At 32.5% G+C, this 25,775-nt stretch overlaps 4 protein-coding genes and 1 long non-coding RNA gene across 15 annotated transcripts; 3 read left to right on the forward strand and 2 right to left on the reverse strand.

Moving 5' to 3' along the window:
• Positions 1-371: 371 nt before the first annotated feature.
• Positions 372-2,780, reverse strand: Tip60 (Histone acetyltransferase Tip60). 2 transcript variants are annotated; one of them, XM_076417315.1, is made up of 8 exons: positions 2,312-2,780; positions 2,188-2,245; positions 2,056-2,124; positions 1,759-1,996; positions 1,495-1,696; positions 1,031-1,439; positions 744-906; positions 372-683 (listed from the first exon to the last, which is right to left on the reverse strand). In XM_076417315.1, exons 1-8 carry the CDS (start codon positions 2,360-2,362, stop codon positions 467-469), a joined length of 1,407 nt encoding a protein of 468 aa, XP_076273430.1. In that variant the 5' UTR covers positions 2,363-2,780; the 3' UTR covers positions 372-466. The 2 variants fall into 2 exon arrangements, with proteins under 2 accessions (XP_076273430.1, XP_076273429.1); XM_076417314.1 differs by having other exon boundaries at positions 1,495-1,714.
• On the forward strand, positions 2,521-9,976 carry LOC143204633 (kelch domain-containing protein 3). Of its 5 annotated transcripts, none has more exons than XM_076417320.1 (8): positions 2,521-2,583; positions 3,282-3,392; positions 3,447-3,585; positions 3,636-3,922; positions 3,982-4,206; positions 6,429-6,624; positions 8,752-8,922; positions 8,980-9,976. In XM_076417320.1, the coding sequence occupies exons 2-8, from the start codon at positions 3,305-3,307 to the stop codon at positions 9,047-9,049; spliced, it is 1,176 nt and encodes a 391-aa protein (XP_076273435.1). In that variant the 5' UTR covers positions 2,521-2,583; positions 3,282-3,304; the 3' UTR covers positions 9,050-9,976. The 5 variants fall into 5 exon arrangements, with proteins under 5 accessions (XP_076273435.1, XP_076273434.1, XP_076273433.1 ...); XM_076417319.1 differs by lacking the exon at positions 2,521-2,583 and adding an exon at positions 2,873-2,941; XM_076417318.1 differs by lacking the exon at positions 2,521-2,583 and adding an exon at positions 2,890-2,996.
• Positions 9,977-11,490: 1,514 nt separating this feature from the next.
• Positions 11,491-25,134, forward strand: LOC143204635 (neutral amino acid uniporter 4). Of its 3 annotated transcripts, XM_076417323.1 has the most exons (8): positions 11,491-11,605; positions 11,864-11,901; positions 22,326-22,577; positions 22,634-22,818; positions 22,884-23,006; positions 23,586-23,820; positions 23,881-24,062; positions 24,123-25,134. In XM_076417323.1, exons 2-8 carry the CDS (start codon positions 11,875-11,877, stop codon positions 24,541-24,543), a joined length of 1,425 nt encoding a protein of 474 aa, XP_076273438.1. In that variant the 5' UTR covers positions 11,491-11,605; positions 11,864-11,874; the 3' UTR covers positions 24,544-25,134. The 3 variants fall into 3 exon arrangements, with proteins under 3 accessions (XP_076273438.1, XP_076273439.1, XP_076273437.1); XM_076417324.1 differs by lacking the exons at positions 11,491-11,605; positions 11,864-11,901 and adding an exon at positions 13,316-13,427; XM_076417322.1 differs by lacking the exons at positions 11,491-11,605; positions 11,864-11,901 and adding an exon at positions 13,797-13,951.
• On the forward strand, positions 14,436-14,951 carry LOC143204638 (uncharacterized). Its single transcript, XR_013007649.1, has 2 exons — positions 14,436-14,581; positions 14,646-14,951. It is a non-coding gene; the product is annotated as an uncharacterized LOC143204638 (long non-coding RNA).
• LOC143204636 (transposable element P transposase) lies at positions 16,772-19,052 on the reverse strand. Of its 4 annotated transcripts, XM_076417328.1 has the most exons (5): positions 18,654-19,052; positions 18,474-18,593; positions 18,356-18,397; positions 17,151-17,237; positions 16,777-17,091 (listed from the first exon to the last, which is right to left on the reverse strand). In XM_076417328.1, exons 1-5 carry the CDS (start codon positions 18,913-18,915, stop codon positions 16,886-16,888), a joined length of 717 nt encoding a protein of 238 aa, XP_076273443.1. In that variant the 5' UTR covers positions 18,916-19,052; the 3' UTR covers positions 16,777-16,885. The 4 variants fall into 4 exon arrangements, with proteins under 4 accessions (XP_076273441.1, XP_076273443.1, XP_076273440.1 ...); XM_076417327.1 differs by lacking the exons at positions 16,777-17,091; positions 17,151-17,237 and adding an exon at positions 17,729-18,303; XM_076417326.1 differs by lacking the exons at positions 18,356-18,397; positions 18,474-18,593; positions 18,654-19,052 and having other exon boundaries at positions 16,772-17,088; positions 17,151-17,860.
• Positions 25,135-25,775: the final 641 nt, after the last annotated feature.

The raw sequence follows: 25,775 nt of genomic DNA on the forward strand, positions 1-25,775 counted from the left end.
TGAAATAGACACGATTAGGATATTGTTTGATACTGCATTAATTGCTGGAAGAGGGAATTGGTTTCATAATATACTTTATAGGATATATTATTGTCTGAGATGGCTGCTCTCGTATATATGCCTGAGCTTTCCTCGAAAATTATTAATAATATTTTTAAACAGCAAATGACAAATAAAAACAAATGACAATATTTATACACCTAAAGTGTCAATTCGCCTGGCTGCTTCTGTATTTCCAGAATTAGAGTTAGTGCCATTTTTCAGGAACAACATCACGCACTTTTAACAACATTCAAGGTTATTAAACGTTATATTATATCCCCTGTAGGTATCAGTGTGCCATAAAAATGTTTAAGAGAAAAAAACAACTATACAATATAATACATTTATTACTACAACAGTACATTAAAATCACAAAATATTACAAATTTATATTCAGTCATTTTAATTTAAAAAAAAAAACAGGTTACCATTTAGCCCTTTTGCCCCAGTCTTTTGGAGTCCAGTGTAGCGCTTTCGAATCGATACGTATCTGTCTCGTTTCCATTGCCTTGTAGTGTTGCTGTATAATCTCTTTGCTCAAGGTTATTATATACTGACCCTTATAATAGTTGATCAAATTCAGGTTCTGTAACGTTGATATCACATCTTCCTTCTTGATGCTAGTCAATTCGCATATTTCACTAAAAAAAATCAATTTTTAAGTGTTTTTTTTTTAAATTTGTGTTCATTTATTTGTTTACTTGATTGTTATCTGTGCTTTTTCGTTTTCGCCTATTGGTTTTGCAGAAAGTAGAATTTCCAAAATAGTTTGTGCCCAGTAACTCCTATATGATAAAAGACCTAAATCTGATAGAGGCTTTTCGGGAGAACCAGTCTTCCCCTCAAACTTTGATAGTTCATAACCTAAAATTACATTTAACTTTATGTTGTATTTATCAACTGGTTTTTTTTTGATAATCTATATAACGAACACTTCTTTTCATAAAAATGTGAAAAAAATAAGCCATGTTGAAAACTTATTACTTACTAAATTCAATAAGCAATTTTCCATATCCTTTTCTTTGATATGGAGGAAGAGTTAATATACAAGCAACGTTATAGTCCTCTGTTGATTCTTTTTCCTTAGAAAAATAGCCTACTATATGAAAACCTCTGTGATCAAAAACAGTCATTACATAAAAAAGAAAAGGATCCGTGTCATAATACAAAGTTTTATGGTCAAGGAACAGCTTGGCCAACAAACATAAGTTCTGAGCATAGACTTTGTTCTTTCTACCATCAATCTCAAAGAATGATATGTTATCTTTTCTATAAATTTCATTGCCTGGGGGGTGTCTTAAATTGCACTTTATTAAATGTCTTTCAAGGCACTTTCTACTTTTCCTATATTTTAAACAAAATTCACATATGTAGATGCAGGCAAGGTGTACCATTTCCTGCAAAAATATAATTATTTTATTTTCAGAGATAAATTTTTAAATCTAATTTAACCTGGGGGTATGGAGCAAAATACCACGGTCTTACTCGATGGGGGCCTATCTCAATCATCTCAATATTCTTCATTCTAGTCACTATATCATCATGATGTGATACCATACTACCAGATTGTCTAGGACCTCCAGTAGCAGCACTTTGCTGACTTGGAGGCCCATCCTGTGAATCTTCTCCTTCTAAAGATGGTCCTTTTCGTTTCCTATTTAATATTACACTTCTATCAACTTTCTCAAAGCAAAGAAAATGAATTACAAAATGTACCTATTAATTTTCTTTTGCAAAGCAGCAGCAAGCACTGCATTTCCATTTAATAATTCTGAATTGGTGGACACAGGACTGGCAGGTCTGGAAACCTGCCCACTATTGCTAATACCACTACCTATTTGAACTTTCTTTGGTGTAGATACACCTGTACCTGGGGCAGCATCCTTTCTAGGAAAATGGACTTTACGTGTGTCTAATGATTGTTCTGTTACCCATTCATCTAATCTTTTATTAACTGGAACATGAAATACAAGTAAAACTTGCCATTACCCTAAAAATAATGCATTTACTTACAATCTACATAATGTACATAGTAGACTTTTAGTCCATCCAAGTCTTTTATACTAACAATTTCAGCTAATGCTGTAAAGTTATTTAACAAAATTAATTGAGATAAAGAAAGCATTATGCTAAATAATAACTTACGCCAATCAGAGGTCCCTTTCATATGGACTGGCAGGCGACAACCCTCAACTAAGGAGGACTAAAATAAAATATAAAATTTATTTATAAAGATTAAAGTTATTAAAGTATTTTGAAAAAAACTTACAACAGAATCACATAATGTACTATCGTCGACATCTTCCATTTCCACTTTCATTTATAAATATATAAAAAAAATCTTTTCTGTAAAAAAATGAGTTAGTGATACCTTACTTTAAATATCGGTAAAAATCTGAAAACATTGAGGCTAAACACAAATTATATCAGCTGTTTATGACAGATATGACATAATTGACATGCGATATTTTTTATGGGGTGTTCAGATCTGAGCATTCGGTTTGAGAGGATTGCGACGAAATATTGACGAAAAAAGTCAAGGTGTGTATAAATTAGATCTAAAATCTTAATCTGTAAATAAAAATTATGCCAAGTACACGACGCACAAAATCTTTAATTTATATCAGAATTTGAAATTTAATTAGCTCAAAAAATCTGGACTGCAATGATCATCTGATTCAAATTGTTCTAGTGTAAACACCATATTAAAATCGATTCCAAACATCAATTGCCAGCATGGGAGCAATTGCGCATTGGCAGTTTAATTTTTTTGTGAATGGTTGAGTAGAAATACGCATGCGCCCGTCGAAATTATAATATACAGTAAACGAACCTATAAAGTGTAAATGATTTAGAAGATAGAATTTAGAAGAGTGAAATAGAACCACCGGGAGCATGTGTAATAGTTTTCCCTGCTTTAGATTTGCTACCTAAATGTCATTTGTTTAATAATTGTTCGTATTTTTATAAATCTCAAATAACGTTTTGCATATAAATTTTTCGAGCCTTTTGTTTAAAATTTTTTTTATTGGTATCTCATATATGAATATCACACTTTAGATACATTCATTTTATATTCATATTTATTAATGCGTTTAATACGGAAGGTTAAATATCAGTGAAGATTAGTTTTTTCTCAGTGTAAGTCAAGGCCGAAAAGGCATATACTAATTGTAACTTGTAAGCAACAGTGTTCGATGCTGTCGGATTTATTCAGTTTTATATGATTTTCCTGTTAGTGCCTGTTTAGTGGAGTGCCGAAATGAGGTGGATAGCTCACATTGAGGGGTGCCCAAAAAGAGTTAATCATGCTGCAGTCGCAGTTAACCATAAAGTTTATTCTTTTGGTGGTAAGAATACAAAATTCATTATAATTTAGAATTAATTAGTGTTCTTAAACTAAGGCTATTCAACTGGAGAAGATTGTAGAGGATACACCTCCATGGATGTACATGTCTTAAATACTCACACAAATAGATGGGTAAAACATCCTGTTAGTGATTTACCCTATTTTGAAAATGATGATATATTACCCTATAGAAGGTAATAATAACATAACACAATTAAAAAAAAAATCATTATCATAATTATAGATACGGCCACACAGCAGTAGTATACAAAGATAATATTTATATTTGGGGAGGCAGAAATGATAGATCATCATGTTCAATTCTTTTTAAATTTGATACTTTCTGGCATTGTTGGATGGCTCCACCAACAACTGGTTCAGTTCCACTAGCAAGAGATGGTCATACTGCATGTGTATGGAAAAATTACATGTTCATTTTTGGTGGCTATGAAGAGGAAACTGATTTGTTTGCGAAACAAGTCTTCTATTTGGACTTTGAGAAACTGCATTGGAGTTATATCGTATGTGGAGGTGAATATATTGTACCTGGAAGTTATTTATTTATTATAAGTGGTGTATGGAATTTTTAGGATATGAACCAACACTGAGAGATTTCCATACCACTGTTTGTATAAAAGATAGAATATATTTATTTGGAGGTAGAGGAACAATACTAACAACAAATTTACAAGGTGTCCAATCCCCATTAGAAACATACTGTAATAAAGTTTGGTATTTAGACATGAAGACTTTTAATTGGCATTGTTGTAAAGCAACTGGAGATATACCTGTGGGAAGAAGAAGCAATTCAGCATGTAAGTATTAAAATTAAATAAATTTAATATTTAAATGAACAAAAAATAAATATAGAATATATTTAAATAAACATACATTGATAATATTGTTCAAACAATAAGTGTGAATCATAAAAGAAATGGTGAAAGATGTTACTTAATATGTACATTAAGTAACAACTATTATTAATAGATGTAGCTACAGTGAAAGTGATCTCAAAGAAAATGAAAGTGGTTTTGTATAAGGAAATATCAAGTGTAAATTGTATTTATGGATTCCTGAGTAAATACCAAGCATGCAAAAAGGAATTGTGTAATCAATAATGTTGATCTTAAAATAGGCTTAGAAAGTTTTTCCTATAGGATGTTATATAATGGTGAGATAATAGTGAAATGATGTTGCAGTTTGTTTCCTCAATGTAGAATTGTGGTTTTCACCTATACACACAGGCTGGGTGTTCCCTGCACCCTACACTGTTTATGTAATTCAAGGATGACCAGACCACACTTTTTTATGTAAATGTATGCAAATTTAAAAAATATCTTTTGTTTTTTATCAACTGATTTTTTTGATCTTAACTGTTGATTAGTATCATTTTCTTCCATATTTTGGTCAGTGATAAAGGTCAGTAAAGTGTTGATGCATCTACCGTACGGTTTGAATATTGCCCTGACTATGATCTGTTTCATCTCTTAATGGTATAAAGCTGACTTTAAAAGAAGCTTGTGAAAGTTTCTTGGTTCACATTTTCGCCCAGAATTTCTATAGTGACGAATATCATTTTACCAGAAAAATGACAATAAGTCATCAAAAAAAAAACAACAAGAAATCAAGCTTATTTTTTCTTATCTTTAACTAAACGCGGTGGTTTTGACAAAATTGTGTTTTTAGTTTTATATCGATTATTTCAATTATTATTAATTGTTTCATAAATACAAAGTTTACTGGAACGCTAATTACAGTTTTCTTGGAATTGGCGGCTTCAGTCATTGCTTTTATATTAAATATACTCTAATCTTTTAAATATGGGTTTACAATTGCAACTTGCTATTAGTTTAGAGATCAATGTTCTTTGTGGCGTTCATATAACAGTTACAACAGTTCAAAAGTGTACAAAAAGGAAAAAAGGAATCATAGTTTTCTTAACCAGCGGAGTGTTTTCTGTACATAAGCCAGCCACAAAGAATCGTAGAAAAGGTCGGAACTAAAGGTGTACATTACACGCTTACACGAAAAAGAGTACCTGGTCGAAAATGAGACCCGAAGGACGTACTAATCTACAACAAAGTAGGAATATAAGTTTATTGTAATTTTACCAAAACGAGAGGTTTAACTTGATTTTAAATTACCGTCAGGGACAAAATGAAGCACGGATGAAGTGAAAATAACGTGCAGACTTTCCCTCTTATCAAGTAGATACTTAAAATAGGAAAAGTGCAAACTGTAAACTTATATTTTCATTATTTGCTGTTTGTGCCAATTGATTTCTATACTTATGAAATATATATCTTAAGTTGTATGAATTGATTCGTTTCAATCATCTGATTTCCTGCGCATTGTCCTGTAGTTGTATTGATTCCACGTTGCTGTGATTTAGTAACCGTGTTTCATGTTTCAAAATAATTGTGTAGTTTTTCGTTGCTTACGTAGCGATAAGTATTGGTAATTAATCGAAAAACTTTGTTTTGGCATCGTTGGATTGGGTTTGGTGGATTTGATGCTTTAGTGGTATCCCATGAGCTCAAATAGGCATTATAACAGACTAGGGATGTTGACCATTGAGAACAGTGTGGATATGAAAAATACTTTTAAAAAAACATTAATACTTTTTAGCCATATTGACATTTCTGTATAAAGGCGTAGTTTGTACGGTTTCAGCTACCATGAGCTGGTGTTAGATCTAAAATTGATAATGCAATAGTCTATTTTAAAAATATAACGGTATTTTGAAAGTATATCGTATGAGTGAGCAAAAATATCGATATTCTTTCGGCATCTCTATAATGGAATGATAATAAGTGGAATAATTGAAAAATGTTAATAAAAAATGCAGTATTTTTGTCTAGCAGTGTAAATATATTAAACACATGTCGCGGGCCTTGTTCTCGATTCGATTTAAAAGGTCAATGCCAGTAAATAAACGAATTGACCTGCAAAAACGTAAAAGTAATCGCAATTCTCCCGTTCCCCATGCCGGGGCCGTTAATTATTCGCCTTTAATTTACATGATGTCGTTTTGCAGTCGTTCACAACGGAAAAATGTACATATTCGGCGGCTACAATTCTGTCAAATCGAAGCACTACAACGATCTGTACGTTTTCGACCCAGAAACCTGCGTTTGGACCAAATTACATCCGCAGGGCACGAGTCCTTGCGCAAGAAGGCGGCAGGCGTGTGCCAAAGTAGGCGATAAGGTGTTCATTTTCGGCGGTACGAGGTAAGTTTCCGATTGGGTGTTGTTAATTAAGGAATGTTTTTCGATTCGAATTAAAATTTCCCATCAAAAATATTCCATCGTGGATCTAAAAGAACGTTGCTTAACATTGATGGAAAATTTTCTTCGTATGTAATACTATAGGACTTGGCACATTTAATGATTTGTTTTTATGTCTTGTTGCATTGCATTTAAAATAATGCGATTTATGATTAGAAAGTATGGAAAATTATGTTGATATAAAAGGACTATGAAATAATTTTGAGTTTTTTTTTAAATAAGTATGTATAAGGTGTGTTGGTAATTAAGGTTTTTTGGAAAAGAAAACACGTTATTTGGTCCACATTCAACTTCAATTTTTTTGCCAAATGTTTTTGAGTTTGTGGTGGGTCTTCATCCAATATTTTTTGCAATTCCGCATCTTCGAAAATTTTCGCCCTACCTTTTGTTCTTTGTATAAATCACTATATTTGTATTGTCGAAACCACATTTCAGGTATTCTTATTTATGGAACGTGTTCACCGTAAGTCTCTAGCAGCAAACGATGACTTTCGGCGGCTTTTTTCTTTCGTAAATGCGGCACAAGACATTTTAAAAAATTATAAATCTATTACTGCATATAAACCTAATAAAGGGAGTCTGATCCATAACTTGATTAATAAGATTCAAAGTCAGGTGAATAAAGGCTGATCTGTAGTAAGTTACAGAATTAGTTTGCCATTTTTCTATTAGTAAAATATTGTTTCTTTCAGCTTGATTTTTTTAAAATTTTCAAACGTTTTAAGTTATTAAGCTACAGTACAATATCCAGCCATACATTTTAATAGAGAACAGAATAGATATAATTATTTTTTAATATAATGTTTTTTTTAAATTATCCTTGGTGATTCAACAATGTCTCCATTGGGTAATAAGTATTAAGATAACTATTGTATAAGTTTGCCATAGTAACCATTGTTGTCCTTTATGAAATGCTCTAAAGAATCCACACGTGTGAGTTCCCCTATGTATAAGTAAACCTTTCATTGTGCAAGCTATTTTTTGCTTCTGTTTCTGGTTTCCCCAACACTACATAGTATAAAACAAAGTCGCCTTTTCTGTCCCTATATCCCTATGTGCGCTTAAATCTTTAAAACTACGCAACGGATTTTGATGCGGTTTTTTTCAATAGATAGAGTGATTCAAGAGGAAGGTTTATATGTATAATACATGCATAATATACTAAGGCAACATTGCTAATTTTAGAGGTTTCTAACGTGATGTCGTAAATTAACCTATTTTTTTAGGCTTATTTAGCAATTAGCAAAAACGCTGCCTAACCCTACGAGTTAGATCAAATTAATATACTACAGTATTGTATACCATAAAAAGGTCTACAAAAAAGTCCGCGATGGTATATGTTTATCTTTTAGGGATAACCCACATTAACCATTTTTATTGTTTACTTTTTACGTGAGAAAATGGCTTATTTACGAAGCTATTTTACCTTAAATAGTACCTTAAATACAGTGTGCGATTAATATAGATCAATATGGTTCCTTACAGCATGTAAATTAAACAAATATTTTCGGAGATATTACAAATTTAAAATTTGCGTTTAAAAATGTGTAATGTAATAAAAATTGTATGAATTTAGATATTCCAAAGATAGCAGGAAATCTTCATAGTAAGTATAGGGGAAGAGGAATTGTTTTACTCCAAATTTAATGCGTGCAGGCCAAGGGCAGTAATGAATGAACCAAAAATACTGGATCGATTTTAATCATGTTTTCATTGAGTGACATAGGCATATATATTTTATGCCCGTGCAAAGTCGGAGCGGGCCGCTATGTTTTTATATACAACGTTCATATTTTTTCTGTAGTGTATTTAATTTAGTATCAGCATTGCACCCGTGCGAAGCCGGGGCGGGTCGCTAGTAATATAATAAAAAGCAATAACTTTTAACTAGAATAAACAGAATGAAGAAGAATAATGTTTGAATAACTGTTACCTTTTAAACTCTGTATAGTATTGTTTTATTAAATAAGTAGTACTAGATATGCGACTTTAAAGCCTATCTATTAGGAAAAGGCGAAGTTACTTTTTGCACCACCTAATATGATTTTCTTTCTGTTTTGATTTTTATAGTCCTCATGTCGTCAATGATGTAGAGGAATTAAACGATGCTTCTGGATTAGATGGATTGGTAGACCACAGTGATATGTATATTTTAGATCTCAATCCATCACTAAAGACTTTATGCATGCTGACGGTGAGAGAATACAATTTAGACGAGTCCAGTCTACCCCAAAGTCTAAGGTATTGCATTAAGTTGTGTAGATCTAAGTTTAGATATACATTTCCATCGTTTTACAGAACGGAGTTGACAAACATGCATCTTCCGAACAAAATTACTCAGAACAGACCAAACAACGCTTCGGGCTAAGGAGACTCGGAGGATTTGAGGCCGACATACCCTGTACCTTGAGTGTGTTTTAGTCGAATCATTTCAGGTAGTGTTACAATAGCCCGGTCAACAAAAAACTTACTTAAAAATAATAATAAATCTACTGTAACAAATATATTACAATAGTCTCATCATTATCATATTATATTTATTCTTGTGTGAAAAAATATACACGATAAATAGGGAGGCGGAAAATTATATTATTTATTTGTTAAACGCTTTCATTTTGTGATATGATTTGAATAAACCGAGCTAGTCTACGATGTGATTATGTAAACTTGATAAACACATACAATTTTGTAATAGTATTACTTTTCTTTCGATTCTCATATCATTTATCGTGTATGTTTTGTTGGTTTTGCCTTTAAAACAGTAGCTTAAAAAACGAACAAATCTACCCAGCAGTGGAATGACTTACCATACCGAATGAATTCAAAAGCTTTGTAATGTGATTTTAGAATTTAGCTTTAATTTATGTTGAACGAGACGTTTCAGATCGGAAAGTTCGAAGTTTGATTGTTGTACATATGTTTTATCAAGACTATTCTGTATTATGAAATTAAGGAGTCAGATGATTGCAACCATACCTATTGATGTGTTTTTTTACTCATAAAAAGACATAATCGTATACTTACAGGTCTTTTGTAATGGGAACCTAATATAAGCAATCAAAGTAGGCTGCAAACACTGTTAGTATTATAACGATATTAATGCAAAAAGCACGGGTGCTTTTGCTCTATAGAGGCACTTTGTCTCTAATTTAACAGATTGAGATCCGGCTTAGACGCCGAAATAGCTGATTCTTTGTTTCGTACTACATACCTAGATTATGTCCAATATTTTCACCTTTGTTCATGTATATAAAAGCCTATATTTTTAATATATTAGTTATAGTTCCGTTTATAATGTTGTTTGATTCTTTATACCCCTAAAAATTCCTCTACAGTTAATATATAATACTGTGTAATCCATCACAGAATTCTAGCAAATACTTGAACATGATTGAACAATGTGTAATAAGTATTTAGCTTGAAGTAGATTTTTTGTTCCTATTTTATTCTAGTACCCTAAAGAGATACGATGCAACTTGGCTTATCGGTGTTCGAGTTGGTACTGATGGGCCATGTTGCCAAATGGCTGCAAAGTTCTTACAACATTAGTGGTAATCATTAGAGATTATAAACCAGAAGTCAAATAAGATGCAGTAACACTGCGACGTGTCAAGTTTTGATGACGTGCATTGACTGTTTTATTGGACGGTTTCTATTAACTCCTTTAACTATAGTCCTTCCAATAGCAGCGCAAAATATCAAAACACCAGTTTTTCATTGGTCTTTCTTGTTGTCCACGTTTGAATTTGAAATAATCTACTGCTGCTCCGTCAAATTCCAATGGCCAGTTTAGGTTTCAACGATTTAAAAGTTGTGATTTTGACGTCAATGACAAAATACGGCCTGGAAGAACAAAAACGTTGTAAGACAATAAATTGCAAGACTCATACGCTAAAATGTCCGAAGCAAGATATAGTCTATCCAATAAAACAGCCAATGCAGTCATCAAAATTTAAGACGTCGTAAAGCCGGTTTGTAATCTCTAATTATAAGCACTAATGTTTTGAAGAATTTTGTAGACATTTGACAACAGGGTCGACCATTACCTGTTAATTTATTTTTATTTTATGTAGAGAATGTCAAAATAATCAAGTTTAATAGTTATGTTAGGCCGTTTAACTTTAATAATTATCTACATCAATAATTGATACGTTTAATATATTTTTCAACAAATACTGAAATAAAACATTTAACGCATTTTTAGTCACAATAAAAAACAATTAATTTTAGTTAAAATTAAAATAAAGGAAATTTTTTATATTTTTTTTAATTATGTTGAAATAAAATGTTTAAGACATTTAAATTTTTTATAATAAATATTAAACGTTAATGGTGAAACATATCAAACAATTTATTGTATTGACACTATTTTGACTTTTGACAATATATAATAACTCGACTTTGTAATAAGATGTTATGATAAATGCCTTGAAATAAATGAAATCTCAATGAATGTTAATGGATGATTTACTTCCAATAATAAACGACAAGTAAAAGTCAGTTACATCTCAAACCCATCTTGTAAGAATACAAAGCAAACCTGAATTTTCTTCAAAATGATTATATCAGAAAGGTGATATAAAAGGGTAACATTAACATATTAACAAAATAAAAAGCAAAAAAACGTTTGTTCTGTTGATCTGGAAGTTGATAGAACAATCAATGAGTTTCCGTTAACGTCAAACTTTTTTTCTTTTTTTCAACATCATTTTCTATTTCCGCGCAATGTGGGAGACAGGGAGGCAGCCAGCGGGAGAAGGACAAGAGATGGAGATTCCACCTGGGGTTTCGGTTTTGCAATACGCAAACTCTGTATCGAAAACCAAATATCAGTAACATATTAAGTGATATATCGTATTTTATTACGTTTTATATTAAATTGCCATAGAGTATCGCCATTGTATGAGAATTCTCTCTTAAATAGGTAAGTAGGCGCGTGGATATAAAGTAACAAAAAAAAAAACGAACGATGTTTTATCGATTTTTGCTAGTTATTCTAATGAATGGAAGGCAATGTCTATTTTTTTGTATTTGTGAGAATGCATATGCATACGATGCGTTGATATAACATAAAATATTTTGATCGTAAAAAAATTAGATTAATTATACAAAATAAGTTAGTATTTTAGTTTTTTATATAATAAATGCAGTGATATTAGCAATTAAAAAAGTTCTCTTTCAGACGCCCACAAAATGAATACAGACAGCACCAATGATAATGTAAGTATTATTAATTACACTTAATTACGAACGGTCTGTTTAATCCCTTTTGGGAAAATTCCGCTATTTGTTTTGATTAATACCCTCTGTATATATTTAGTTCGGACGCTTCATAACAACACAAACAACGATAAGGGCCATCGGAAAAATTATGTTTTCAATTTAAAGTGTGTTTGTTTGAACGCTTCACTAATAGCAAACCAATCTCGCTGCTGAAAAAAACGATTATAAATTATCGGGCAATTAACGAAGACCTTTTGTTGACGTAGGAAAATTTCTTTCCGGGATCAAAACAATAGCAGATAAATATATAAAATAGTTTTAAACATCAAAATTTTTATTACATATTTTAATATCTAGTTAGCCTCGATATTGACAATTGACAAACGGTTCAGGTCGTGTAATAAATGTCTTATTTTATTGTTATTACATAGCATTCAGCAGCAAAAGTAGTAGTAGTAGTTTTTATTATATTACTTTTGAAAATCAATTTGATATAAAGTTTATTTAAATAATAACAATATTTTTGTTTATGCGAACATTTTACCGTTATCTAAGTTTTTTTGGAATATTGTTTATATTCATTATACTTATTGTTATCTTAAATTTCTTTATGTAAAAATTAATTTGGTGATAGAAGTTATTTATAGAAAGTTTATGTAAGACTTGAGGTGTCATGTCAATCATGTTATTTTGCATTAGGTGCATGTAGTAGAAGCATTGTGTTTACTGTACAATGTTCGATACTCTCGGAAATGACAGAAACTGAAATGGCTGTATTTCAGTTAATATTATTGTAAATATGAAAATATATACGCATAATATTCTACGCAAATACTTTTTTTAATATAATCGGAAATACATATTTGAGAACAAAATATTAAAATTATATTGTAGATAAAATAAATTCTGATTCGCCTCGATATTTTTTACAATTTATTCATCTATATTATTTATGTCATACCATTAATTATAATTTTGACAGCATGCATTTTGACGCTGTCACTTACCAGAAAATTATAGTAAGCACTTTATTACGATTGTCAAATGTTCTTGTATTGTTGGCATAATATATTCTCCAATTTTTTAAAATTAATTTTGTGCCGGATCTAAGGAACTAATATATTAGGTATTCCTTGATACATTAGAATTTAATTATTTTAGAATAAACCTAAATAAAACTGGGCTCCTAAATGAAATTAATTACTGTGTTTTTGTATTGTTGCATTTCATTGTAAGTCTTCAAATTTTAGGAAAAGCTATTTTTTCAATTTATTCGTTCTAATAACATGGAATCTTATATTGGACAATATTTTTTTTAAATTTTAAGCCGCAATATATGATATGGCACACACATAGTGTTAATATTAAATTTGCCATACTTATACCCTAACACTCGTAGTGTCAAAATATTCTGATAAAACAAAATTCTTTAAACTCTGCGATGAATCACTTCTCTGTGTATGGACCTATTAATAAACAATTGTATTTGGTTATTTTTTCCTATATTTGCATTACTCTAAAAGGTACGTACTCTTTCTAATAAACTATCTTATCTTTCTAACATTTTGTAACATACATTTTAATCTTTTCACTAGCAAAAATGTATAAGTAGAATGTGTCAACATCCACAAAACAATTTTAAATAAATAATTATGTCAGCCAACTAGATACCATGCGTTGTTTACTAATAATATTTGTGATTTTTTAAAATTATCAATTAACTAAAAACTCGTAACGTAATTATTTATATGTGGTCGCATTTTATCAGCGGATAATATAAAAACAAAATATTTGCCGAAATTACGTATTAAAATGTGTGTGTAACGATTTTTTTTTCGAAATTCTGCCGGTTAATGAAAAAAGGTGGGGGAATATAATTACCTCTATAGTGCCCTCTATATAGTCGGTAGCGCTTTCGTACGGTCATTAAAAGTACTGAAGTAGCCCGAAGTAACGGAGACTGTATAGTTTTTTGTGTACTACTCAAATAGTGCTTGGAAAGTTTACAAACGAGAGGATGGATTACGGAACTATTGAGTATAAAATAGTAAGTATTGTCATCAATTTAATTTACTATTATCAATGGCATTAGTTCGGATGTCAAAATAATCAATTCCTGTAAAAATCTAGAGTGGAACAAATGAAAAGCGATCGGTAAAATAATAACCGATGCTTTTTTGATTTCATAATAACATTTTCTTGTCATTTTGTTTCATATTATTTAAATAGTTATATTATGTTGAAATTATTGACATAATTAAATTATCTTCTTAATATCTACTACTAGCATACTAATAGGAAGTAGTAGAGAAGAAAGATATCACATTAAGTCAGCTAAGATATATCAGTCAGACCAAAAAAAGTAATTCTTTAAGTTTTGGTGGTCCTATTGAAATCGCGTGTCCACATCCGCAATATCATCGAATTTAAGCAGAAAGAACTTTCTTGCTATGTCGCGATATCAACACCAGTAAAGTGTAATAAATTCTGCAGCCCAAAATCTGACATTAAATAGCAATACCTTGTGAATTTATTGTTTTTGAACACCATTTAGACAATTAAAGAAGCTGTCAGGGTGAATTTGAATCATTTTTTCAATTGTCGTCTTCACAGTTGACAGAGCTACCGTAGATCAAACTGTTTTTCATGGACTGGCAACATGAACTGGCCAATGACGGTAAAAAAACTATATAAAATAATAGTTCTTCATTTTAATTTCATTTTTGTTGCTTGATTGGAAGAAATTTGCTGCTGAAGCTTATGAGACACTCCCAGAAACTTATGATGATATCGGTTTCGGTTTTGACGATTTGAAAGTGATGATTTTGATATCGAATGACAAAGAACGGCCTGGAGGACAAAAGTACTGGACACAAGGAATTGCTAGAGTTATTGTATGAGAATCCAGCTGAAGCTCGTAAAGAATTTTCGGATAGCTTACCAGTTAACTGCTTCAATATGTTTGAATACCGCTGAATTCAATATCGCGATTACATTCCTTGCCAGGCAAAAAAGGAAATGTGGCCTACAGTGATTGGCGATGAAAAGTGGATCTATTGCGACAATCCCCACCACAAAAAGTCACGGTGTAATTAAGCAGAACCGTCCACATGGACACCTAAATGGAATAAGCGGCCATAAAATCTTTCTGGGCATATATTTATCTAACATTTATCTATTCTATGCGAATTTTGGGTCGCCATTTGCGTGCTTCTTTTATTTTACCAATTTGGTCTGAAAAAAATATGTAAATGAAACGTATAAATTGTTTTTAAAAGGAGGAAATTGTATGACAATGCGAAGTTGAAAGATTAAACCAAAGTAATAAATCATTAAGCCAAGCGTTGAGTACAAATGTCGGTAAGGAAGCAAAAAATTGATTGTGTAATTCTGCAATATAAAAATATTTTGTCACAGTTTGCAAAAGTCACGAAAATCTACATGGAAATGGTTAAATGGGAAGCTCTGCCCTACCTGTCGTATTTACCAGACATTGCACCTTCCTAGGGATCTCGGTCTTAGAGAAAAATATCGATACACCGGATAATAAAAAATATCGAACAGCCAGAAAAAATATCGCTCTATTTTTTAAAATATTGGAAAATATGTAATATTTTTTAGACATTTTAAAAAGTATCTAGATTTTTAATAAACATTTTAAAGGATACAAAAAACCAGAAAACTTATTTATATATTATATATATCCTGTATAACAACAACCAAACAATCAAAACTTTCCGCTATACTCAATTCATGTAATTCGTGTTTACTCTCTCTAGTTACACTCGATAAAAATCCACATATTTCCACTGGCTCTTATCAGGGGTGTGCAACTACAATGCTAAGTGGTGGGGCAAAATCTTGTTTAGTCCAATCATTGGTGGCGCTGACAACGTGAATTTGATTGGTTAGTTTAAAAATATTATATAGAATCCTGTAAGGAAAATAATTTGCTTTGATTGGTCAGCCATTTCACGTGACTATTTTATGACGTCACATTTGCTGGCCAATAATATTTGAATGAAAATCGAATTTAATTTAAAAAACTAATTTATTAAAATAAAATCCTATACAAATATACATAAATGTAAATAATATAAATAATAATAAAAAACAACAGAAATATACATAATTGCAAAAAGCAAAAATAAATAAACTACAAAAATGTAAATAAAAAAAATTAAAAGCCCCATACTCCAGACAAAATAATTAAAATACTCTTCTATAATGCCTGCTCCCTTTTTCGTATTTGTTTAGTGCCATCAATTTTATAGGATCTATTAGAGTTCTATCTTGTATTTGTGCTATACTGAAGGTAAACTTTAAGTCCTTCCCTGTTAATATTGAATTAACTTGTTTAACCCAAAAATACAATGAACATTTGACAATAAGATTTAAAATGTGGTCTTCAAAATCGCTATGGACTGGGCAGTTGAAACTTTTAAAATTTATGTGTTTTTTTAAGACATCTCTCAGAATAACAGATATGCTGTTTTTATGACAAAATCTAGGTATCAAATAAAAGAGATAGCTTAAAGATATAACTTAAATATAGACTAACGTGCAACGTTCCACTCTTGTTTTCCTCAGAGCAAAGTTCTCTGGAACTGAAAATATAGACTCAACTGGTGATTCTACAACCTCTGGTGATGCTACATCTCCAGTTAAAAAATAATGTAAGTTATCTAAAGCGCCAACATGTTCATCTTCTTCACAATTTGCTCCGGGCGAATGATGTGAAAAAAATGAAGTGATGATAAGTGCTTTAAAAGATTTCTCAAACATACTAGGCGAAGGATGTATGTTTCTAACTCCATGACTTCTAATAGATCCAAAAAAAATTTCTAAGGAATCTTGGTTAAGATTCCTTAAACAAATGTGATTATTTTTAAATTTAGATAAAACTGATTTCTTTAAGGAAATAAATCCCCTTAAAGTAGCAATTAAGTTTTTGATTGATGGCACAGTAACAAATACTTTCTTAACAGGGCAATAAAATTTGGCACTGTTTAAACACATAAATAGCTCTACTCCAAAATTCCTCATGTGGTGAGCTTAAGGATAAGGCTTCAAGGAGAGGCTTGAATTCAGGCGCTGTTTTGCTGCTGGAATTGCAACTATCGAATAAACCATCCAAAAAGGCTATAACAGCACCTGTTTGTTCAGCATCGTTCGGAAGATTATCTTCTGAAAACAAGACAAAATTATAATTATTATTAATACATGATATATTTCAGCATACTTACTCCACTTTGAGAAAGTCACCAAATGTGAGGCCACTGTATAGCTGAACACTTGTGTACAAATCTTGACTTTCATCTTGTTTATTTTGCCTGGAATTACATGTTGTTCTGTTAATCTTGGGCATATCCTCATAGGCGCATCTCTATCGATGTAGTACAGATCTATAATATGCTCCCATTTTGCAATGTTTAGTTTGTTATCAAGTTTAATGTATAAATTTTTTTTTAACAAATTGTTCCGAATTCCTTTAAATAAATGAGGGATATCGTAAAGTGGAATTATCTTTTCCCCATTTACTTGAAATTCAGAACAACTTCTTGACTGGGACAGCAAACTATTAATGGCAGCCTGATTAGCAGACCCTTGGTCGCAAACTGTGCAAAGGACCTTTAAACCTATCTCCCGACATTTTCCAATAACTTTAACAATCAAATGTTTTAATAATGTCGATTTAATTGGTCCTTTTGAATATGTGAAGGAGATAGGTTGTTTCCATTTTCTAAATAATCCTTTCACCATAAACACATTTACATAGTCTGCTATGGCTGCCCTTTTATAGCTCCCTGTATTCTCCAAGCCATCGATACAGTCTTCTTTAATATTATATTGCAAATTGGGAGCCAGGCTCATCTCGTCAAACATCACAATACAGGATCTATCTGATATGCTCATATTTTGAACTGCGCTTTTCAGTGACAAAAATATTTGCTCATTTAGCATTGGCTTGTTTTAGCTTGTTTAGCATTGGGATTTGCCTAAGCAATGCTAAACAAGTACTCTTTGAGGGAAAAGCAAATATTTTTGACAATAATTTATAGGTCTTGCCGCTTGATTTTAAAAGAGCAATAGCAAAAACTTTTTCCTGAATTGTGAAACGTCTAGATTTAGGTGTCTTCGGTTGATTTGCCAATTGAGAAAAAAAGAAATCTACTGTTGGCTTATTAACATGTTCAAATAAGTTTTTTAGTAATTCTGCACGCAAACTTGAACTAATATTTGCAAATCTGCTTTTGAATGAGGCTACTAATCTCTTATTTCTTGTGATATGTTTATATGACGTTACTACTTTTTTATAAATATCTTTAACTTCATCTGACAAATATGTTTGACGAGAGGAACCAAATTTCCTTATAATGCCACTGTAGCTTTTACGTGCTAAAAAAAAGCCCTAGTATTAACTATACAAATTATGTATCAAAAGTATTACCTTTTCGTGGAGTTTCTTTTATTGAACATTGCGATTGTTGTTCTAAAAAGTTAAAGATATGTATAAGAACTACAAATATTTTAAAGATATTCTAAAATTAAATGGTTTTTATTAGTACCTTCTTGCAAGACTTCTTTATTTGGAGATATCACATTGACAGCACTCGAACAACTTGGAAGATTATTTAAATTAATGTTCTCATTGTTACCATTAACGTCTTTATAAATAAGTTGACTTTCTGTAAACAAACAATAAATAAACAAACATATAATAGATATATAGATAATTTTATATGTACCTGATAAAAACAATGTTGGATATGCATTTGCCCTAATACCTGTTCGTGAAGGAAGGGTTACCCTAAATTCTTCACTAAAATGTCTGTGACACACACGATGCCGGTGGTATATTTGCATTGTGGTTAATCCAGATAGTTTACTACTATTAACTTGATCGATCCATTTTTGGAAAAGAGCGGGATCATTCTTCGGGAACCGATGTCTGATTTCGGTAGTAGATTTACACCCAGGTACACTGCATCTTTTACTACACGGATGCATAGTAATAAATTTTTATATTACTCAATAACAATTAATGTAAAACAGAATATATAAACAACGTGAAACGAAGTTATCTTGACTTTAACAAACACCTAAACTTCAAACAACAATGGATGCCCGAAAATGATGGCCTCGCACAATTTGACCGAACCAATCACATTCCGTTTTAGTGGCGGCACCAGGAATTTAAACTAGCCAATCACAATTTGCGATCGCAGTTCTACCGTTGATTGAACTAAACTAAACATTTCCCCAAGGTCGCCTATACCGTGAAATTTCTATTTTTTCTATGGCTCTTATCATTCTTGATCCATTTAATAGCCGCGTCAGTTCACAGTTCGAACTGGTTTGGTCGACCTTATCTGGAAATATGTGGGTTGATATCGATGAATGTCGGTGCATTTTGATGCGGTTTGAATAAAATGATCCGAAACTATATGCTATCAAAAGTTTTATTTACCCCGTACATCATCAACGCTAGGGTGAATAATATGTTATTTCTGCAGCCCTATCGCGTTTGATTTGACAACTATTTTAACACTGACTACCGCTGTAAAAAGCTGATTTGGTTTATTCGTCGATTACGACGATTATAACGATGAATTTTTTTTCCAAAGTGAATGCTCTTTGGATAATACTCATTCTAAAATTTTCAATTAAACGAAATGGACTATCGCACTTTTCAAAGGCATTTATTGAGAAAAATTAGTACTGTATGTAACTATTAATAAAATATTTTCCATCATTGTAGAAAATTTTTTCCGTCTTTCTGATAATATGGCGATTGATTCGATTCATTCTCGCACTTCTCCAACATTTCCATACTTTGTATCTGCTAAGTCATGGAGTATCGATCCGAATAAGTGGTAATCAGAAGACGCTACGTCTGGTGATAATACTGGATGTGGTAAAACTCTCCATTAGAGTGCCTGTATACACTAAATGACTTAATAATACTAAATAAAAAACGAATCGAACTTAAGAGATAGGTTAGGTTTATGATATTTGGTATTTTTACTAATCGATATCGGTGTTCAAAATACGTGGAAGTACCTAACAATAAAAAGAAACTGATACAAAATAGTAATGGCAATAGAAAGTAATAGAAATTTGAACTAAACTAAAATTATATTGAATTGATGAAAAATCTGATATATTTCTAATGTCTCTAAAGATTTATAGAAGATTGAAAACTTCCAATCAAATAAAAATAATTTTCTATGTTGGTAAATCAATGAAGACCTCAAAACACCACATTAATATTAATTAAACATCATCGACGATAACGGACTCCAAAAAAACAAATATCTCTTGAGAATAATATTTTGAATGACGAAAAACAGTGAATGATTTCATCAGCTGACACGTGGAGTGACAAGGAACCTACAGTTATTCTGTTACTCAACGTTAAGCGGAGATAGCCGTGACTAGTGATTTGTTTTTTATCAGTTAAATGCGACCTTCCAAGTTAGCATGAGTTCCAAAATGTAACTGTCATGTCTTTCATTGATAATTATTAAATTAGTCGCATTAACCGGCCAAGCTCAAGTTCATCACGATTGTCTATTTATACAGGGAATGGATAAAATTATATGAACACCTGGCATATAACAAGTCAATTGAAAAGTCTCCGGCCTACCATAGTAAAATATAACTTTTCGATACCATTTTTGTAGTACGATTTGTCCTTTGCTTCAAAATAGGCCTCAGTTTTCACCTCTTCATTCGACGAAAATTTCTTCCCAGTGAGAACAGGAAATAGTCGCTGGGGGCCAGATTGGGAGAATACGGTGGATGAGGAAGCAATTCGAAGCCCAATTCATGGATTTTCGCCATCGTTTTCACTGACTTGTGACACGGTGCATTGTCTTAGTGAAGTAGCACTTTCTTTTTAGTCAAATGCGGCCGTTTTTCGGCGATTTCGTCCTTCAAACGGTCCAATAACGTTATGTAATAGTCGCTGTTGCTAGTCCTTCCATTTTCAAGGCAATCAATGAAAATTATTCCATGCGCATCCCAAAAATACAGACGCCATAACCTTACCAACCGACTGTTGCGTTTTCCCACGCTTTGGAGCGGGTTCATCGTGTGCAGTCCACTCGGATGACTGTCGATTGGACTTCGTGAATGATATGATGTACACGTTAAGTTGATATATTTAGAGTGAAAGTCTTTTAAATATTTTCGTCGGTAATAACCTCTTTTGGGCGTCCACTGCATTCACCGTCTTCGGTGCTCATTTCACCACGTCTAAACTTACCATACCAATCCTTGATGGTTGATTTTCCTGGGGCAGTGTCCGGAAACTCGACATCAAGCCAAGTTTTTCCTTCATTTAATTCTAGTACTTTTCAATTAACCTGTTGTTAACAAGGCGTTGAGCTACTACTTGCCTTTAAAACAACTACATTTCTTCGCGGAATAGTCGCCGATTTGTTCAGTTATGTTGAAGATGAAAATCTACTCCTCAGTATCTGCTGTAAAACTCCCTATAACACTTCAATTATGTTTTGAGGTCTATCGATTGTGTTGACCAAGGAAGATTTCTGATGCTCCTCAAACCAAAACTGTCTCGACTATGCGTATGGGCCAATCATATTCTTGGTATATGGCAGTGTTTGACAGCAATATGCTAATCATGGTTTACAGTAATCTGACGAAAATCGTAACGGAACCTTCCTCAAGCTTGACGGTAGGAAACAATCAGTCCGGATCATTGTCCTTTGGGTTTCTCCATACATAAACCTGACCGTTTGTACGAAACACTGTAGACGACGATTTATCAGACCATGCTACATTCTTCGAATTATCAAGTGTTCAGGTGTTATGATTGTTGAACCACTTCTTTGGCAGCTTTAACGTCGATTTATCTTATAAAAGGTTTCGCAATTCCAGCCTTTCAATTAATGTTAGCTTTGTGGAACACCCGCTCGACTGTCCTGTTGTTACTATTACAGGTCTACTATTCTTCTTCGCTGATTATGCTTTACCATATTTTGTATATGCTGTTGTTATTGTCTCTCGTGAAATGTTGAACATATGTTTCGTCACGGACGTTTTCACTAACCAACGATTTTTTCTCTTTCGAAATGTGAGAGCTCATACATTTCACAATCGCTGATTTTAACTGTTGCAGGAAAAAGCATATATGTTAATGACTTTCACAAACTGTAATTGGCAAAATATTCGATGTTATCTATGACGTACGTTAGCTGTTTTATTAAATGGATTATATATTGCATGCTGTTCATAATAGTTTGTCTATTCTCTGTATATAGTCGATACTGTTGTAAGTGTAGCTTACCCCATCTATTGTAGTTAAAAATTGAAAAATTGCCATGGCTGACGAACTGATTTTTTATATTGTATAAAATAACAACTCACATCTCATTATATTCTTCAATTTCTAGGGTCGAACAGCTATGAAGCCGCTCAAGGTGGCCACGAAGAACGAGGAGAAGCAGCACCTGTTGGATGCCGATTTTCAGGTGGGTGCTAGCTCCGTCGTCGACATGGAAAACATGCCCGAACCCGACAACCCGCTTTACAGAAGAAACGTCGAACACCCAACTTCGAACTTCGACACTATGGTACATCTGTTGAAGGGCAACATTGGCACTGGCATCCTAGCCATGCCAGATGCTTTTAGAAACGCTGGCTGGGTAAGTATCGAATTTTTCATCTTAAAAGGTCTCCGATTACATCATCGATTCGACAGGTGATAGGTCTGGTTGGTACGATGACCATGGGGATCATCTGCACCCATTGCATGCACATACTGCTACGCTGTTCCCGAGAGCTCAGCAGGAGAACACAAATGCCATCGCTGAACTTCTCAGAGGTAGTCGAGATGGCGTTCCGTACTGGCCCAGAGCCATTACAAAAGTATTCCGGAGTAGCCAAGTAAGTTCCATCTGTTATAATACTGTAAATCGAATTCCTCTTATTAATCATGTTTCTCTTGCCAGGCTACTGGTGAACATTTTCCTATTCATCACACAGATCGGTTTCTGCTGCGTTTATTTTGTCTTTGTCGCTGCCAATCTCCAAGAAGTTGTGAAGCATTATTTCGTGGACATCTCAGTACATTGGTACGTATAGTGTTAGATGTATGAAAAATAAATTCAGAGTTTTCAAAATTACTTTCTTAATTTAACAAAACATTTACTATTGAAAAATCACCGTTTACCAGAGAATGCTGAATGACATGAAATCCATGATAATGATAAAGAAACAAAAATAAAGTTCAATTTTATCAATATTCTTTAAAATTGAACCAAAACATAAAGTTAATGAATTAGATGGAAATAGATTTAATAAGAAAATTGAAATAAAAGTAAAAAGTGGCTGGTCATGTAATGAAAGACAGCCAGTGAAAAAATTCAAATATAATATATGTCAACCAGAAAAAGAAGAAACGAAAGACCAAGGTCGATATGGTTAGGTGACATTAAATATTATTTCCTAGAGACATGAATAGAAAAAGATTAAATAAGAAAGATAATTAAAGGAAAGATGAATAAAATAAAATAAAAATTTCCACTCATCCGTTCTGAAGAATATAGATAGCTTCTTTAGAAGTTCTTCGTTGAGTTTTAAGTTATAAGCTAGTGATTTTTTCTATTATAAAATTACCATAAAGAAACACCCAATCTATTTAAATATTTTAGGTACCTCCTGATGCTCCTGGTACCACTGATTTTACTGAACTGGGTCAAGAGTCTAAAATACCTCACCCCCGCCTCGCTATTTGCCTCGATAGTCACCTGCTCAGGGCTAGTGATAACCTTTTTCTATATGCTCCAAGGCCTTCCCAATGTGTCCACCGTTAATGCTTTTGCTTCTTGGGGCCAACTACCACTCTACTTTGGAACGGCAGTATATGCATTCGAGGGTATCGGCGTGGTAAGTTCACCTAACCAGTTTTTGACGAAGAGATAGTAATTTAATGATGTTTTGGCGAAGGTGCTACCGTTAGAAAATAACATGAAGAATCCCGAGGATTTCGGCGGTTGGAACGGCGTTCTGAACACTGGAATGGTCATTGTAGCATCTTTATACACGTCGGTAGGTTTCTTTGGATACCTGAAGTATGGGGATAAAGCTGTTTTAGGCAGTGTCACCTTGTTATTGCCCCCTAATGAAATGTATGTATATTCGTCTTAAACTGTAGACGTTTTTGATATTTATTTGCATTTATTTTACAGATTAGCTCAGTCAGTACGCTTAATGATGGCCATAGCGATTCTCCTGTCGTACAGCTTACAGTTCTACGTGCCCTTCAACATAATCTGGCCTACTATCAAAAGTTATTTCCCCCAAGAGAAATCTAGGAACTACGCCGAGTACATCACCCGTACTCTCATGGTATTCATCACTTTTGTTTTTGCCATCGCCATCCCTAACCTGGGTGCGGTCATATCGTTGGTAGGAGCATTCAGCAGCAGCGCCTTGGCCCTTATATTCCCCCCTCTGATCGAAATCGTGACTTTCTGGCCAGACAAACTGAATAGAAACTGGTGGATCCTAGGGAAGGACATCGCCATAGTACTTCTGGGATTCGCGGGATTCCTGATCGGTTCTTATGTCAGCATAATGAACATCCTTTATCCGGAAACCACTTCTTAAGAACCAGCGATTGAAGCTAAGCATAGGAATAGTAATTTCATCTTGTTTTTTCTGTGATAGAAGGAATCTATATGTGTATACATATATTATTGAGAGGAAATTGTTGCTATGTATGTGATTTATATTATCTAGTTGATTTTATCATTATTAATGGAGGTCTGAAGAGAAAACTGTTGAGACAATAATAGGTTCTAAATACTAATCGACTGTTCTGAAACATTATATATATGTAAAGCCCGAATAAGTCGAATTAAACATTACAACTGTATGTTTACCGAAAACCTAGGTGTATGTATTATTTTTATATTTATATTTATTATATATCACTAATATACAAGGTAATGATGTAAAACCATATGTTATCTAGTCAATGGAACTATCAATTACTTAATGTTGCGCGTTAGAGAGAATTATGCAATTATTTTATTGTAACCAAACAGAGATTAGGAATTTCTATGAGATGTTATACGTATATGTATATCAGGATATCGAATATCAGCATGTTTTTATCGATTTATAAGCTCTATAACAGTATTTATTAAGTTCTCTATGTATTGTATTTATTTTTATATATAAATATTTCTTATCAAAGTACGATTTCTTTTATTTGTCGTATCACCTAGATCTTTTTAGAGATAGAAAATCGAAAAAACTTTTTTTGCCAGCTGATCAATGTTATGATTAGTAGGTCTATATTTATTATATAAAGATAATTAAAGGATTCATATGGCACAACAGCAGGTGTGGTTAATTAAATTATTTTTATCGAGACATTAATTGTGTGATGTTTTGGTGAAGGTTTCTGTTAAAAAAGTGCTATGAAGAACACCCTGGCTTTTGATGGCAGTTATGTTTTTGAACAAGGGGATTATTAACATTCTTTTATAGGTCGTTTCGTTCTTTGAATGTTTGAAGTATGGGATTAAGAGTACGCAAAATTTATCTTATACTGTTTTACAGAGAAATGGTTAGTAGCAGTAACCGTACTATAATATTCCTCCTTTAACGGAAATAGTAACCTTCTGGCTAAACAAAAGCCGATGGATCCCATAAAGGGACATTAATAAAAAAATAATAATTATAAAGTAAATTAAATTTTGTTATTTCAGACATCACACATTTCATAATTGGCACAGGCGGTAGGATTTTAGAGGTATCCTGCGGGTGGGACATCGACAAGAAGACCTAACATTTCTGTAATATTTAAAGATGATGTTCCAGTATAAAAAAAA

The sequence above is a fragment of the Rhynchophorus ferrugineus genome, unplaced genomic scaffold (assembly GCF_030347505.1).
Source record: "Rhynchophorus ferrugineus isolate W39M unplaced genomic scaffold, kcgeb_rfMv2 rfM11, whole genome shotgun sequence".
Taxonomy (NCBI): Eukaryota; Metazoa; Arthropoda; class Insecta; order Coleoptera; family Curculionidae; genus Rhynchophorus; species Rhynchophorus ferrugineus.